The sequence below is a fragment of the Bolinopsis microptera genome, chromosome 11 (genome assembly GCF_026151205.1).
Source record: "Bolinopsis microptera isolate Bmic1 chromosome 11, MBARI_Bmic_1.0, whole genome shotgun sequence".
Classification (NCBI taxonomy): Eukaryota; Metazoa; Ctenophora; class Tentaculata; order Lobata; family Bolinopsidae; genus Bolinopsis; species Bolinopsis microptera.
The window spans coordinates 14,271,525-14,288,454 of record NC_087082.1 but is presented as its reverse complement, the minus strand read 5'-3'; the positions used below and the strand labels follow the sequence as shown (position 1 = coordinate 14,288,454).

Below are 16,930 nucleotides of genomic sequence, written 5' to 3'. Positions count from 1 at the left end.
GTATCAAACTTTTGTTTTTATTAGTACCATACGACCAATAATTGGTCGTTCACACGCAAATAATTTCCAATTAGCAAATAAATAGATTTTCTGATTCAGACCTCATTATTAAAAGAGATATAATTAGAAGTACGAACCTGCACTAACTCCGGAGAGTTGCTGGGAACACAACTGTTTTAGCAGCTAATTAGAAGTACGAACCTGCACTAACTCCGGAGAGTTGCTGGGAACACAGCTGTTTTAGCAGCTAATTAGAAGTACGAACCTGCACTAACTCCGGAGAGTTGCTGGGAACACAGCTGTTTTAGCAGCTAATTAGAAGTACGAACCTGCACTAACTCCGGAGAGTTGCTGGGAACACAGCTGTTTTAGCAGCTAATTAGAAGTACGAACCTGCACTAACTCCGGAGAGTTGCTGGGAACACAGCTGTTTAAGCAGCTAATTAGAAACGAACCTGCACTAACTCCGGAGAGTTGCTGGGAACACAACTGTTTTAGCAGCTAATTAGAAGTACGAACCTGCACTAACTCCGGAGAGTTGCTGGGAACACAGCTGTTTTAGCAGCTAATTAGAAACGAACCTGCACTAACTCCGGAGAGTTGCTGGGAACACAGCTGTTTTAGCAGCTAATTAGAAGTACGAACCTGCACTAACTCCGGAGAGTTGCTGGGAACACAGCTGTTTTAGCAGCTAATTAGAAGTACGAACCTGCACTAACTCCGGAGAGTTGCTGGGAACACAGCTGTTTTAGCAGCTAATTAGAAGTACGAACCTGCACTAACTCCGGAGAGTTGCTGGGAACACAGCTGTTTTAGCAGCTAATTAGAAGTACGAACCTGCACTAACTCCGGAGAGTTGCTGGGAACACAGCTGTTTTAGCAGCTAATTAGAAGTACGAACCTGCACTAACTCCGGAGAGTTGCTGGGAACACAGCTGTTTTAGCAGCTAATTAGAAGTACGAACCTGCACTAACTCCGGAGAGTTGCTGGGAACACAGCTGTTTTAGCAGCTAATTAGAAGTACGAACCTGCACTAACTCCGGAGAGTTGCTGGGAACACAGCTGTTTTAGCAGCTAATTAGAAGTACGAACCTGCACTAACTCCGGAGAGTTGCTGGGAACACAGCTGTTTTAGCAGCTAATTAGAAGTACGAACCTGCACTAACTCCGGAGAGTTGCTGGGAACACAGCTGTTTTAGCAGCTAATTAGAAGTACGAACCTGCACTAACTCCGGAGAGTTGCTGGGAACACAGCTGTTTTAGCAGCTAATTAGAAGTACGAACCTGCACTAACTCCGGAGAGTTGCTGGGAACACAGCTGTTTTAGCAGCTAATTAGAAGTACGAACCTGCACTAACTCCGGAGAGTTGCTGGGAACACAGCTGTTTTAGCAGCTAATTAGAAGTACGAACCTGCACTAACTCCGGAGAGTTGCTGGGAACACAGCTGTTTTAGCAGCTAATTAGAAGTACGAACCTGCACTAACTCCGGAGAGTTGCTGGGAACACAGCTGTTTTAGCAGCTAATTAGAAGTACGAACCTGCACTAACTCCGGAGAGTTGCTGGGAACACAGCTGTTTTAGCAGCTAATTAGAAGTACGAACCTGCACTAACTCCGGAGAGTTGCTGGGAACACAGCTGTTTTAGCAGCTAATTAGAAGTACGAACCTGCACTAACTCCGGAGAGTTGCTGGGAACACAGCTGTTTTAGCAGCTAATTAGAAGTACGAACCTGCACTAACTCCGGAGAGTTGCTGGGAACACAGCTGTTTTAGCAGCTAATTAGAAGTACGAACCTGCACTAACTCCGGAGAGTTGCTGGGAACACAGCTGTTTTAGCAGCTAATTAGAAGTACGAACCTGCACTAACTCCGGAGAGTTGCTGGGAACACAGCTGTTTTAGCAGCTAATTAGAAGTACGAACCTGCACTAACTCCGGAGAGTTGCTGGGAACACAGCTGTTTTAGCAGCTAATTAGAAGTACGAACCTGCACTAACTCCGGAGAGTTGCTGGGAACACAGCTGTTTTAGCAGCTAATTAGAAGTACGAACCTGCACTAACTCCGGAGAGTTGCTGGGAACACAGCTGTTTTAGCAGCTAATTAGAAGTACGAACCTGCACTAACTCCGGAGAGTTGCTGGGAACACAGCTGTTTTAGCAGCTAATTAGAAGTACGAACCTGCACTAACTCCGGAGAGTTGCTGGGAACACAGCTGTTTTAGCAGCTAATTAGAAGTACGAACCTGCACTAACTCCGGAGAGTTGCTGGGAACACAGCTGTTTTAGCAGCTAATTAGAAGTACGAACCTGCACTAACTCCGGAGAGTTGCTGGGAACACAGCTGTTTTAGCAGCTAATTAGAAGTACGAACCTGCACTAACTCCGGAGAGTTGCTGGGAACACAGCTGTTTTAGCAGCTAATTAGAAGTACGAACCTGCACTAACTCCGGAGAGTTGCTGGGAACACAGCTGTTTTAGCAGCTAATTAGAAGTACGAACCTGCACTAACTCCGGAGAGTTGCTGGGAACACAACTGTTTTAGCAGCTAATTAGAAGACGAACCTGCACTAACTCCGGAGAGTTGCTGGGAACACAGCTGTTTTAGCAGCTAATTAGAAGTACGAACCTGCACTAACTCCGGAGAGTTGCTGGGAACACAGCTGTTTTAGCAGCTAATTAGAAGTACGAACCTGCACTAACTCCGGAGAGTTGCTGGGAACACAGCTGTTTTAGCAGCTAATTAGAAGTACGAACCTGCACTAACTCCGGAGAGTTGCTGGGAACACAGCTGTTTTAGCAGCTAATTAGAAGTACGAACCTGCACTAACTCCGGAGAGTTGCTGGGAACACAGCTGTTTTAGCAGCTAATTAGAAGTACGAACCTGCACTAACTCCGGAGAGTTGCTGGGAACACAGCTGTTTTAGCAGCTAATTAGAAGTACGAACCTGCACTAACTCCGGAGAGTTGCTGGGAACACAGCTGTTTTAGCAGCTAATTAGAAGTACGAACCTGCACTAACTCCGGAGAGTTGCTGGGAACACAGCTGTTTTAGCAGCTAATTAGAAGTACGAACCTGCACTAACTCCGGAGAGTTGCTGGGAACACAACTGTTTTAGCAGCTAATTAGAAACGAACCTGCACTAACTCCGGAGAGTTGCTGGGAACACAGCTGTTTTAGCAGCTAATTAGAAGTACGAACCTGCACTAACTCCGGAGAGTTGCTGGGAACACAGCTGTTTTAGCAGCTAATTAGAAGTACGAACCTGCACTAACTCCGGAGAGTTGCTGGGAACACAACTGTTTTAGCAGCTAATTAGAAACGAACCTGCACTAACTCCGGAGAGTTGCTGGGAACACAGCTGTTTTAGCAGCTAATTAGAAGTACGAACCTGCACTAACTCCGGAGAGTTGCTGGGAACACAGCTGTTTAAGCAGCTAATTAGAAGTACGAACCTGCACTAACTCCGGAGAGCTGCTGGGAACACAACTGTTTTAGCAGCTAATTAGAAGTACGAACCTGCACTAACTCCGGAGAGTTGCTGGGAACACAACTGTTTTAGCAGCTAATTAGAAACGAACCTGCACTAACTCCGGAGAGTTGCTGGGAACACAGCTGTTTTAGCAGCTAATTAGAAGTACGAACCTGCACTAACTCCGGAGAGTTGCTGGGAACACAGCTGTTTTAGCAGCTAATTAGAAGTACGAACCTGCACTAACTCCGGAGAGTTGCTGGGAACACAGCTGTTTTAGCAGCTAATAAGAAACGAACCTGCACTAACTCCGGAGAGTTGCTGGGAACACAGCTGTTTTAGCAGCTAATTAGAAGTACGAACCTGCACTAACTCCGGAGAGTTGCTGGGAACACAGCTGTTTTAGCAGCTAATTAGAAGTACGAACCTGCACTAACTCCGGAGAGCTGCTGGGAACACAGCTGTTTTAGCAGCTCATTCACGTGACTCTCCCTCTTTTCTGACATAGCTCCTCCTGAACTTAGCCTTCAATAATCTGAGTTTCAATAAAAATGGAATAGATTGAAAATGGAAATTTAACGAAAAATGCAATTCTTTTAAAACATCTTTACAGTATAAATTCAGCTGAAACTGATAACGATATAAGAAACATTAAAACTACAGTTCCCAACTATGAACATTATAATTGGTATATTTATTGATCTGTTAAAGATAGGTCTACATCAAGTTATAGTGTTTTTAAACTGGTGTTATCCTGATAAATATAAATCCACCTTATCTTAAACCACATAACGTCATGAAACACTGGATATAAATAAGCATTTTTAATAAAAAAACACTGTGAAATAGAGCTGTACAGTCATCAGAACTCTGTGTTTTAAAACAGATTTTAAACACAATTAAATCACTCTCAAGACAGATAGCATAATCATGTGATCACGTGATCACGTGATCACATAAGCCCCTCCATCTCGTCCATAAAGGCGCTGTACGCGTCCACACCCTCTTCAGGCTTAGCTTTCTCTGTGGTAGGTGTTTGTTGGACAGGTAGTTGTTTGGGACGTTCTTCCGGCAAACGCTTCCGTAACTTCACTGACACTGGCACAAATCTGGTTACCTGGAAATGTAAACCTTTAGCATAACTGTTTATAAACTTGTGTCATCCTCCTACAAAAAATTGCTAACTCAAAAAAGCTCTTTTGGATTAGAAAAAGGTAACAAATTAAGCAGTTGGAACTTGGATCTGATAAATGTAAGACTGTTGTTTTAAAGAATTGAACATACCCTCTCTTGTTTGTTTTGGACAGGTGCGGTTGGGGCTGAGCTGCCCGGTGTTTTAGAGTTCGTGACTATCGTGGTGGCCTTCTTGGAGATGGTGGCTGATGCGTACTTGTCTTGAGGTTTATTGAGGTACGGGTTACCTGACACTGTCACATAACCAAGGTTAAACATTTTAGTATCTTTATTTATAGTTTCAAGTATTAATAAATGAGATTTAAATAATATAAATAATATGACTAAGGAATTAGAATTGCGGTTATAAATGAATTAATAAAAGATAGAAAATACAGACCATGAGAGTGAAACATTGGTCGGATCTGGTGTGAGACCCCGTCAGGACCTCCGGGAGCGTACAAGACAACTCCTGGGGGAAGTGCACCAGGCCGCATCTGGGGTAGTCCTCCCATTCCTGCAACATCACTGGTTACACACAAGATTACAGGTTAATACATGTTACATGTTAAATGGTAAATTCGTTGTAACTTTTTTGAAAAGTATTAAAAAGATAAGGACTTTTACATTATTACCGTGCATTTAATAACCGTGGCCTGATGTTATAGAATAACAGTACATGATGTATGTGATATTACGATACCGCACAGTAATTGTAGTATATAAATTAAGTATAAGATATCACAATTATATAATAATAATAACTGTATACTGTAAACCTCTGGGAGCACCGGCGAATCCGGCCTGCATTGAAGGAGGGGGCCCAGGGGGCGGGCCAGGAGGGGGCCCTGGAGGCGGACCAGGTGCTTTTAATGTGTCACTCTTAGAATTCTGAGAGAATTTGAAATAAGTATCGACATTTAGTAACATACTGAGGTGTTCATATAATATTAGATTACACATTCAACAGTGTATACGTGAAACAAGGCTTGTTTTTATAATTTAAACTGAAATAACAACATCTAGCTGAACTCACAGTGGTAGTTAGATTGGGTCCGTCAGACTTGTTACTGTAGTTATATAACGCTTCTGTCTTTATACAGCATTTGGGAGGATCGTCTGAAAGTCAACAACCAGTTATTGCCAATTATATTGAGATTAATGATGATTGTTCTAGCATGAAATTAATAGAATTACAAACCAGATTACAAGAAATTTTGAGATACATAGTGTTCAGCAAATAGTTTAAATTTAATGTTTGGATTTAAAATAAGCACGAATCACATTACTGATAAATGATACAGAGTGAAAGAAACAGTTCACAGATACGTTGGTATCGAAACTAGACAATTAATTAAACGTCTGAAGCAGTATTCTAGAGTTAAATAACGAATATAACACAAATAAGATATCTCAAGTAGGTAAATAAAGAACCTGATGGCGGTGGAGGGGGAGCAACATTAGATGGTAAACTAACAATACTGATAACAGACTCATGACTATCATCTGAATTCATTTTAGGAGGCAGCTCCTTGGGAAGGGGTATATTGTCTGGCAGTGGAATGTTTTGCAGTTCTAACACGTTATCCATCTGGATGTCTTTTTTGCTCTGATAATATGCGACGTACTTCCTTCGTCTTGATTCATATTCTACCATCGATCTCTTGATCTTTTCCACCTATGGATGAGTTTATGTTTCATAACAGTAACACTGGATCATCATGTCAATCACTGTATTCATCACATTAAACATCAAACTCAGTTCCTGTTGTTAGCATTTTAACGGTTTTAACAAAACTGTCCATTTAAAATCAAATTCATGAAACTTGTAATTAAATTTCAATGAAAAAGTTGAAAAACTAACCATATCTTTGTCGCTTTCCTTTTCATAGCATTTAATCACTCTGTCAATTGTTTCCTTCATTTTCAGTTTCTTCTCACGAAGTGCTTTGCTTGTAGGCAAAGCTTCTGCTAGAGTTTCGAGCTCCATTTGTTCCACTTGTTCTAGCTCTTTTACCTGAGAAATACAGTCAATATCGTTAACAATAATTTCAAAATTCTGAAGCTTGTGCTTTTATATATATATATAACAAGGTTGAGAAGTACTAAAGTTATATCAACATGTTAAGTAACACAAACCAGCATCAATGGATCTTTTCCTTTCAAGACAGCCTGTCTCACTGCCATACGCTGCTTTTTGTTCTTTTTCAATTCTTTTCTTCTAGCCTCTTTTCTCGCTTGGTCAGTGGGGTTCATGTAGCGCCCACTTTTAGTGGTTTTTGTTGGCCTTTTAGTGCCCATTTTGCCTTGCTAATAGTCCAGGCTAAAAAGGAAAAAGTTTAATAAAGTTTATCAATGCTGTTACCCATAGCTCCTTGCTTTGGAATGAACAGATAAAAGCATGTATTTCTAAAGCAAATCGTATGATCTGCTGGATTGTAAGGAACTTAGTTATTAGAGAAAAGGTTGTAATGATAGCTATTTATAAAGCTTTGATAAGACCTCATCTTGAGTATTGTGTCCAATTGTGGAATCCAGTTGCGGCTCATGGAAGTTGGGGGACTGTTTTGGAGCTGGAGAGCGTCCAGAGGCGGTTTACCTGTCTTATTGATGAGGTGGGTACTCTTCCATACAGCCGTAGACTGGATATCCTCAATTTGACAACGCTGGCAGAGCGGCAAATACGTGGGGACCTTATTGAAGCTTTTAAAGTAACTAGTGGTTTGACTGAATATGGATCGGGTTTGTTCAGAATGAGCAGATCTGGTCTTAATCTAGTTTCAACCAATGTGTAGTAAGAGTGTAACTAAAGTTAAGAATCTCCAGTCTTCTTTTCTTCCGGAGCGAGTCATTCCTTACTGGAACAAACTCCCTTCACAAAGGTCAAGAATCTTCAGTGTTCTTTTCTTCCAGAGCGGGTTGTTCCTTATTGGAACAAACTCCCTTCGGAGGTGAAGAACTGCTTGACAGTTTTGAGTTTTAAAATTGGATTGGAAAGTTTTAAAAAGAATATGATTTCTAAATGTATTGTAAATGACTTTCATTTTTGGAATGTTTCGAAAGAAGTTTTAACAAGAATTGAAGGTACCAGTTATATCAGTAATAAGGAAAAACACAATGATTATCTGTGGTTCCATCCTTATGTAGCAAAGAAACGTTTTATAAATCTTTACTCTACTGGGAAGTATGAATAAATTAAATTTTGTAATGTTGGTTTTATTCATGATTAATATTTGATAAATTATTACCTTTAAATTTGATGGAGAAATAGTTATTTTTCCATGTAGTGTGATGATACTTTCAACACTACTATATAACAAATAATTTGAGTGTTCAGGAATGGTATGTTACAACTCCCCCGAAGGGGCGTACTAAGCTAAGGGTCATCTACATTCTACACTCTATTATGGTCATCTACACTTTACTAGGGTCATCAACTCTGAAGTCCTAATCTCCTCCAAAACAAAACACTTAACGGGAGCCGACCCCAAGTCGGATCTATTTGGTCAGTATTACTTACATTTGATTTGAAAATGGCGTCAAATACTAGGAAGAATTCAGGTACTCCTAAAACATCTAATAGCTTGTCTCGCAACATTTTAGCCGAATCTACAGTGGACAATGAAGATCAGGTAAACAGGAAACATAGGGACAAGAAGAAATGTCCATGTCAACGCTCTTTTAACGGTAAAGTTTACCTCATTGACTGTTCTAAGTGTCATCAAGAGTGGCATGTGGACTGCTTGTCTATGAAGGGTATAACGAGGTCAGCTATCAACTCCATGGTAGAATGGCTGTGCCCATACTGCTTCGTGGCACCAGTATCAACACTGAAGAAACAGAGAGACGAATTTTGTTACAGCTGCAGGAACACAAGGGCTTTGCAACAGGCCAACTCAGATTTTGAAGCATCTACAGCTGTTAAGAATCTTGAAACTGTCAGTGCACTTGTGGCATCAGCAAGCTCAGCAGGCTCAGCTCTTGAAAAATTTGACTTCGAACAGTTCTCTAGGAACCTTGACACTCTCTCCCAGTTCGACGTTCACCTTCAACACCTGCTTCTTAAAGAGAACTCCCTTAATGGCCTAAATAATGAAATAAAGCTCCATGACAAATCATTAGAATCAATAAATACCAACATAGCTGAACTACAGAGGGACCTTAAACTTTTAGCATCTAGACCTTCCCCTGAATCATCCCCATCTACAGACTCATCTGAGCAGTTTCTGAGAGCATCTCAGAACAACTCACCGCACTTTCTGCAAATGAGCCCACTGTAGCTGCAGGCATTGCTGAACTAAAACAGTCTATAAGTTCTATACAGCCATTGCATAACCCTGGTCCTTGCATTCCTCCCAACCTACCTCCTGCACAGCATCCTCGTCCTCCAGCACCACCTGTCCTTTTGCAGCCACCTCATCATGAGCAGAAACCTGTGGAACTGTTCAAAAACGATTTTATAGATCAGAAGACTGCGGAAGAACTAGTTGACCTATTTGATTTGAGCAGCACAGACTTCAAAATTGAAAACGAACGCTCCTGCCTATCATATGGGGAACGGTACGATTATCCTGGATCTAAGTCGTCCAAGACACCAAAGGCAATACCACCACCCTTGAGAAAACTCATCGACAGAATCAACAGTGAGTTTTGTTCAGGTGACCAACCTCAGGTTAACAGCTGTTTGGTGAATCGGTTTGACGGCACAAGCAGCACCTTGCCTAGACACTCTGATAACGAGCCTTCTATCCACCCGGAATCAAGTATCTTTACAGTCTCTCTTGGTACTGCATGTCATGTTTCTTTCTCTGATGCTAGTACAGGTATTGATGAGCACAAGCAACTATGTGGCCCAGGATCATTATATGTAATGACTCGTCGTAGCCAAGCACTGTTCCACCATCGTATCGATGCAGGCGAGATAACTGGGCTGCGCTACAGTATAACATTGAGATCAGTCAGTTCCCTGAATAGAAACGCTACATGTATCATTGGGGACTCGAACACCGGCGGACTGAAATTCGGTTCTGATCCTGCCAAGTCATTCGGCAAATGGCTTCCTGGAAAACGATTCTTTGCCCCAACTGTCGATAGCATTGATCCTTATGTGTCCTGTGGCTATAGAAACTGTGTTATATTGTGTGGGTTAATGACCTGAAACAAACAGATGTAAAAAGCCAAAACGATATTGATATAATCTACAACCATCTAGTTTCAAAAATTGCCCAGATTCAATCTATTAATCCGGGTGTGCATGTATATGTTTGTCCAACAATTCCTTCTAAACGTGCTGATTTAAATAGAAAGCTTATATACTTTAACAGTTTGATCGATGTAGGCTGCTCCCGTCCAATTTTGGTGTCAGTTATGTGGATGGATTTGATGAGTTCTGTGATAGGGATGGTCTCCTTGACCGCTCTCTCTCTCTCGCGACCTCAACAAATACCAAAAACCGGACTTCCTTCACCTCAACTGGAGGGGACTAGCAAGTTAGGTCAATTTATTCGTAACACTGTTCTTCTCAGGATTAACGGTGGTATCGACAAAAGGAAGAGGAGGTCCACAAGGGTAGACGATAGATCCTACAGGGATGCGACTGCTGGAAGAGAAACTGGTCCTGTTGTTCCTGCTGCTGCTAGTCAGGGTCACGTGGATGGTTACCAACCATGACTCCCCTCATTAAGGAGGTATGTCCTGTCTGTTCTAAGAACATAGTCCATCGGCCAAACAATAGTTGAATGTTTTCACTGTGACTGCATAATGCACCATAAATGCTATCGCAAATCAAATCCAAATAGCCAATCTAATGAGTTTTACTGTACTCGTTGTATCCATTAGACAAGGTTAAATACAACCCATTTAAACTACTCACTGACAATGACGACGACGACAACAACCTAGACGAATACACAACCAAATCTCAAATACTTTAAATGATTGTAACTCATACACTGCATCTGACCTTACAAATATTCTCTGCAACCAAGTAAAGAAACAATCATCTATTCTCTTTCAAAATATTGATGGAAATAAATCAAATTTTGACAACCTTGCCATTGAAACCTGTAGGTACAAAACAAAATTCTCCGTAATAGCCCTAGCTGAAACCAACACTGGAAAAGAATTAAGCAATCTATTTCAGCTCGACGGTTATAATAGTTACTATCAGGACACAGCACCTAACAAACAAAAGGGCACTGGAGTAGCCCTTTATGTTGACGATAAATTAAATGCTACTGTAATTGAGAATATATCACAAGTCACAGAACATCTAGAAATACTTGTCTTATCATTAAGTAACGAAGATCAACCTGTTAATGTAGGTGTTTTGTATCGTCCACCAAGTGGCTGTATTTCCCAAGCTCTAGTTGAACTTTCTAACCTTCTTGATCACATGCCGAAGTTTAGTTATCTAGCTGGAGACTTTAATATCGATCTTCATGATAAAGATAACAAAAATGTTCAAAAATATGAAGAAATATTATTCAGTAAAGGATTTTGTCCGTTAATATCTATTGTTACCCACGAAAAACCAGGCTGTAAAGCATCCTGCATAGATAACATTATTACTAACGATATTGAGAATGTGATTACTTCAGGCACCCTAAAAGAACGAATAACTCATAACTCACCTATTTTTAACACATTTAACTGGAATGTTGAAGTCAACTCTGAAAAAACTTCTTTTAAACAATATTACGACTTCTGTCAATCAAATGTTAACGGCTTCCTAGTGGATCTTGAAGATGAGCTTAAAACTAAAACAATCCATAACTTTACTGAATTCCATGACACTTACAAAAACTGCGTCGAAAAATCGTTTAAACTAGAGACCCCGAAAACCTCTAAGAGAACTGTTCAGGTTAACCCTTGGATAACTCCCGGTCTCATTTGCTCAATTAATAATCGGCATAAACTGTACGAAAATTGGGTTGAGATAAGAAATAGAAAATGTAAACTCGGGGAAACTGATAACAAGGGCGGCATTTGCCAGTGCCCTGAATGCTCACTAAAACGTAGTCGCTACCTTATCTACAAAGAATACAGAAAAGTCCTAAAGAAAACACGTCAAACTGTGAAAACAGAATACTTCTCTGGTAAATTTGCTGAAAATAGCGGTGATAGTAAAAAGACCTGGGAACTAATAAATCGTATAAGAGGTAAACGGCGGCGTGAAATAAAGCCGCTGTTCACCATAGACAACGTTAAGATAACAAATAGAAGGATCATAGCAAACGAATTCAATAAATATTTTGTATCATTAGCCTCTGACCTAAATACCGCTTACAATGATCTTGGACAAATTAACATAAACAGTATACCTAGTTTCTATGATTATCTACCGCTTTCAAACACTTCCAGCATTTACATGCATGACTGCACAACAGACGAGGTTAGCAAAAATCATATCTGAACTTAAAAATGGCAAGGCAAGTGACATACCGATTCATGTAATTAAGCAGTCCTCTAAAATAGTTACTCCTTTACTCACTGTACTGTATAAACGAATGTATGAAAGATGGCATATTTCCAGATGACCTTAAAGTTGGAAGGATTAGTCCCATTTACAAGAAAGATAACCAGGAACTCCTTGAAAACTATAGACCTGTATCAACGCTAGCTGTGTTTGGTAAAATATTTGAAAAGATTATATTCAATAGATTATACAGCTTCTTTCATTCACAGAACTCCTTATATGAAAACCAGTACGGATTCGGTAAAAATCACTCGACCAGTTATGCCCTAAATTACTCAGTGAACCACGTAGAATCTTGCCTCAAGAAAAAACAACACGTTCTTGGAATATTTATTGATCTTAGTAAAGCCTTTGATACAATATCACATGAAAAGTTACTGCATAAGTTAGAAAATTATGGAATCCGTGGAAATGCAAATAACCTTATAGCAAGTTACCTGTCGAACAGATACCAGTATGTCTCGGTATTAGGTGAAGAATCCGAGAAACTTCCAGTAGTCTATGGAGTGCCGCAGGGGAGCTGTCTTGGTCCCTTACTTTTTATTATTTATATTAATGACATCCGTAACTCATCAATTATAGGAAAGTTTATACTATTTGCCGACGACACTAACATATTTATAGAAGACACATGTGTCAAAAGACTATACGAAAAAGGAAATGAAGTTCTATCATTTGTGTACAAGTATATGAAACTAAACTTATTACATATTAACATTAAGAAATGTTGTTTTATTCATTTTAAACCCTCACGGGCCAAAGAGGAAGTAGAAAATGACGAGAACATACTAACTTTAAATAATGTAGTTATTAAAAGAGTTCAAGAAGCTAAATTTCTAGGCGTTATTATTGACGACCAACTTAACTGGAAATCACATACGCAGTCACTTAACTCAAAACTTAAATGCGAAGTAGGAAAGCTGTGCAGAATACGACACATTGTCCCAAAGCAGTATTATAAGGATTTATATCATACTCTATTTGAATCACATTAGGATTTGGAATATCTGTGTGGGGTGGTATTAGCAATAACCGACTTGAACCTATCTTTAAAACACAGAAAAAGTGTATAAGAATTCTGTTTGGGGATAGAGAAGCTTACCTAGAGAAGTTTAAAACGTGTGCCCGAACACGACCTGTTGATAAGCAAAGACTGGGGGTGGACTTTTACCAAAAAGAACACTCCAAGCCCTTGTTTAAAACCCACAGGTTGTTGACGGTCCACAATCTGTACAAGTACACTTGTCTCTTAGAACTATTCAAAATTAATAAGTTAGAGGAACCATTATCACTGTACTCATCATTTAACAGGTCACCACGACGAGAGGATTATTTCATTACATCACAACCATCCTCACAATTCATCTACCAATCATCCTACATGTGGAACAGCTGTCGACAAACATCAAGTAAGATAAGTTTTAATACTCCAACAAACGGGTTTAAGAATATATTGAAAATTGCCTTACGAGAATTGCAATTCAAGCATGATACACTTGATTGGTGTGAGCTTAATTTTGCCACAAATGAGCTCAAGTTCTGATTTATTTGAGTTACTAAAATGACCATATATCTTTTCTCATACATATAACCACTGCACTCCAACCAAAAACATTACTTACACCATACTGCACAAATGATATATATATATATACACAAACACACTAGTACCGAGCAATCGCACTGTAAAACATGCTCACGATACACTCAAAATTGGAAATATTCAACGGCTTGTATATGAAACTTACACTTACACTCAGTGTACACCCAGTGTTAACTAGTATTACACACTGGTAAACTCTACGTAACGCGCGAAAATAATAATTCTATGGCGTTTTCATTGTCACATCTCACGTCGACGGGATTAAACGCGCGCGCGCGTAACATCTTATCTTGCTGCTATCTCAACGAATAAACACACGACGACTTTGACAATTGACCGACGACTTAACGATTGTGAGTTATGACGGACTTAACTGTTTGGGTCAACTACTAAAACTGCATTGTATACTATCTTAATCATTATACTGGACATGAGATGACGAAGTATCTTGAGCAGCACTTTATTATACCTCCACTTAGAACTTGATTAGTCACGAACAATAGAATCATTATAAATCAATACAATAAAACATCTTGATCAATAAATGCCTAGCAGCACCAGACAGCAGCCGTGTACCTTTTTCGACTCCACGGAGTCCCTGATGGACTTTTGTTTACTTTTGTTAATAATTTGACCGCAACCTTTCTTTCTCGAAACACAAATCCTACTGTACTTCATTACAGTATTAAGATAATATAAAGCAAATCATGTGAATATATGACTACGAAATAGATCTATAGACTTGTCCATAATATTTAATACCGTATTGATGGTTTTGAATTTTGTATATTGAATTTTAATGTGAAGCGTTTACTCTTCCCCCTCGGCAATTAATTAGAAAGTTAGATTAATGACAACAATTGCCAAATGACGTAGTAGATATAGATGTTCAATGTTGTAGAGTGATTTCAAGAGTAGTGGTCCACAGGGGCCCGAAAAAGCCGTACAGGCACTTGGGTCCTTATCCTTGTCACTAGTCCCAATTGGATTCACTTTACACAAAACATGAACGTTTACAATTTAGACGTACACATTGGCATGATATTTATTAGAAAGCAAACAGTATAAAATAATACGTGCGTGCGCGGCTTGAGCCGCGCCGCATAACAATTTATGCGTTTAGGGGCTGGAGTACGCGTGTTTACAAATTAATGAATTGTTGCATTGTAAATATTTAAAGTTGACGATATATTATGATTTAATAGTAAATTTTTCAAAGCTGGCTTTGGACTTAGGTAAAATTATCATTTATTTATTTAAAAGAAAAAACCACGGATAGTTTTAAATTTACATAGTCGTATAACTATAATCAAGTTAATCCTGTTTTCAAGAATGCGCGGCTTTGGCGGCCAGTTATTGACTTGTACATAAAATTGAATTTTAAATAGAATTGTGAATGTATTAAAATTTAAAACTTTCAAAACGGAGGCTTATAAATATTATTATATTATGATTGTAAAATAAAGGATAAAATTTTAAATTTGTTTCACTAAAAAATTTGTTTCACTAGACATTAGTGATGATGTTATGTCATAATTTTTACTTTACTTTACTTTACTTTACTTTCAGATGTCAAGAACTGCTCGACAGTTTTAAGCTTTAAAGTTAGATTGGAAGGATTTAAGAAAGAAATGATTTCTAAAAACAGTGTAAATGATTTTTATTTTTGGAATGTTTCGAACAAAGTTTTAGGGAAAATTGAAGGACCCAGTTATTTAAGCAATAAGGAGACACATAATGAATATCTTTGGTTTCATCCTTTTGTGGCAAAGAAGCGTTTTATAAATCTTTATTCCACTGGGAAGTATTAATGAATTGTTTATAGTTAATGTATTAGATTTTATTTATTAATAAAATTGAATTTGATAAATTATTAATGTTGATGGAAAAATATATTTATTTAAATTATTTTTTTATTTAGTGCAATGATATTTTGTAGACACTTGTGATGATGTTATGTCATAATCTTTACTTACTTACTTACCTACTTACTTACTGTGTAACATTGGGGCTATAAAGAAACATTGGGGCTATAAAGATCGTGCATTTCGAACAAAATTTAAAAATATGATGGACGAAAGAATGAGACTCAGTGTTGAGGATGACTCCGATGATGCTCTTATCTCCAAGAAATTCTGGACCTACGTTAAATCTAAAACAAAGTCAACCAGGATCCCTGAAACTGTTAAATATCATAATCGCTTTCGAAACAATCCATTTGATCAAGCTAGCCTTTTTAACGAATATTTTTATGAGCAGTTTTCTCAAGAGAGCGATTATGGCATTGACATAGATTTTCGTGATGATTGTTTTTCCAGTCTTGTGTTTAGTAGAGAAGATGTTCTGTTGATTCTTAAAAAGTTAAATCCTAACAAGGCCATGGCCCTGATGGGATTCATGGGATAGTCCTCAAAAACTGTGCCCAAAGCCTTGCATACTCATATAGTGTTTTATTTAACCTGTCTTTCTCAAGCGGATGCATACCCCCTGATTGGAAGCTGGCACTTGTAGTACCAGTGCACAAAAAGGGCGATAAGCCTTTGGTTGAGAACTACAGGCCTATCTCGTTAACATCTCTTGTAATGAAAGTCTTTGAAAGGTGCATAAAGACTGCATTATACGCTACGAACAGACCGCGCACCCAAATGTACTTCCCACTGGAACCCCATCCTTCCTAAAATCCTTAAAATCCAGACCATCTGGCATTTCCTTCTCAACCTCAACAGAAGCCTCAATTTTCAATTTTTATTGACATTGTACTGAAATTTTCACTTTCCCACCCAGACCACCCCCACCCTCCACACGATGGGACCACTGGAAGCGCATTGCACTACAGATTTTTTCGCGCGCTGAGTGTTGCCAGGCAAATATTTCATCATGATTCCTATTGACCACCAGCCCTATCTTTACTTAGCATATCACTAGTTCATGTTTCAGTTTTAAAGAGAATCCTTTGTTCTGCATCCCAGTATAAATTTGATTAGTTAACTTTTTTCATAAAGTCGACTATTAAATGTGCGCAAAGTAACCAATTTTCGACAGACCACTGCAAGTGAAGCTTACATAGTAGGCTCCCAGAAAACTTAGAAAATATTAGACATCATCTCAACTGTATGTGTGCAAATTTTCAGGATGCTACTTTGTGATCGTTTTGAGATAGAGATGATCAAAGACGATGTTTCTGTGTAATTTTAATACATTCGC

General features: G+C 39.0%; 3 protein-coding genes across 3 annotated transcripts in view; all 3 read right to left on the bottom strand.

The window, feature by feature from the left end:
* The window catches only part of LOC134823487 (gamma-tubulin complex component 3-like), a 158,111-nt gene extending 154,117 nt beyond the window's left edge, over positions 1 to 3,994 (bottom strand). The window contains exon 1 of the mRNA XM_063834970.1: positions 3,901 to 3,994. Coding sequence (XP_063691040.1) covers positions 3,901 to 3,979 — 79 coding nt within the window. The 5' untranslated portion in view covers positions 3,980 to 3,994. The remainder of the gene's footprint in view (positions 1 to 3,900) is intronic.
* Positions 1 to 16,930, bottom strand: part of LOC134823488 (double-strand-break repair protein rad21 homolog A-like) — a 901,854-nt gene that overhangs the window by 558,487 nt on the left and 326,437 nt on the right. The window lies entirely within an intron of this gene.
* Positions 4,137 to 6,975, bottom strand: LOC134823779 (WW domain-binding protein 11-like). Its single transcript, XM_063835339.1, has 8 exons — positions 6,786 to 6,975; positions 6,511 to 6,663; positions 6,081 to 6,324; positions 5,683 to 5,765; positions 5,426 to 5,537; positions 5,047 to 5,163; positions 4,758 to 4,900; positions 4,137 to 4,590 (listed from the first exon to the last, which is right to left on the bottom strand). The coding sequence occupies exons 1-8, from the start codon at positions 6,945 to 6,947 to the stop codon at positions 4,426 to 4,428; spliced, it is 1,179 nt and encodes a 392-aa protein (XP_063691409.1). The 5' UTR covers positions 6,948 to 6,975; the 3' UTR covers positions 4,137 to 4,425.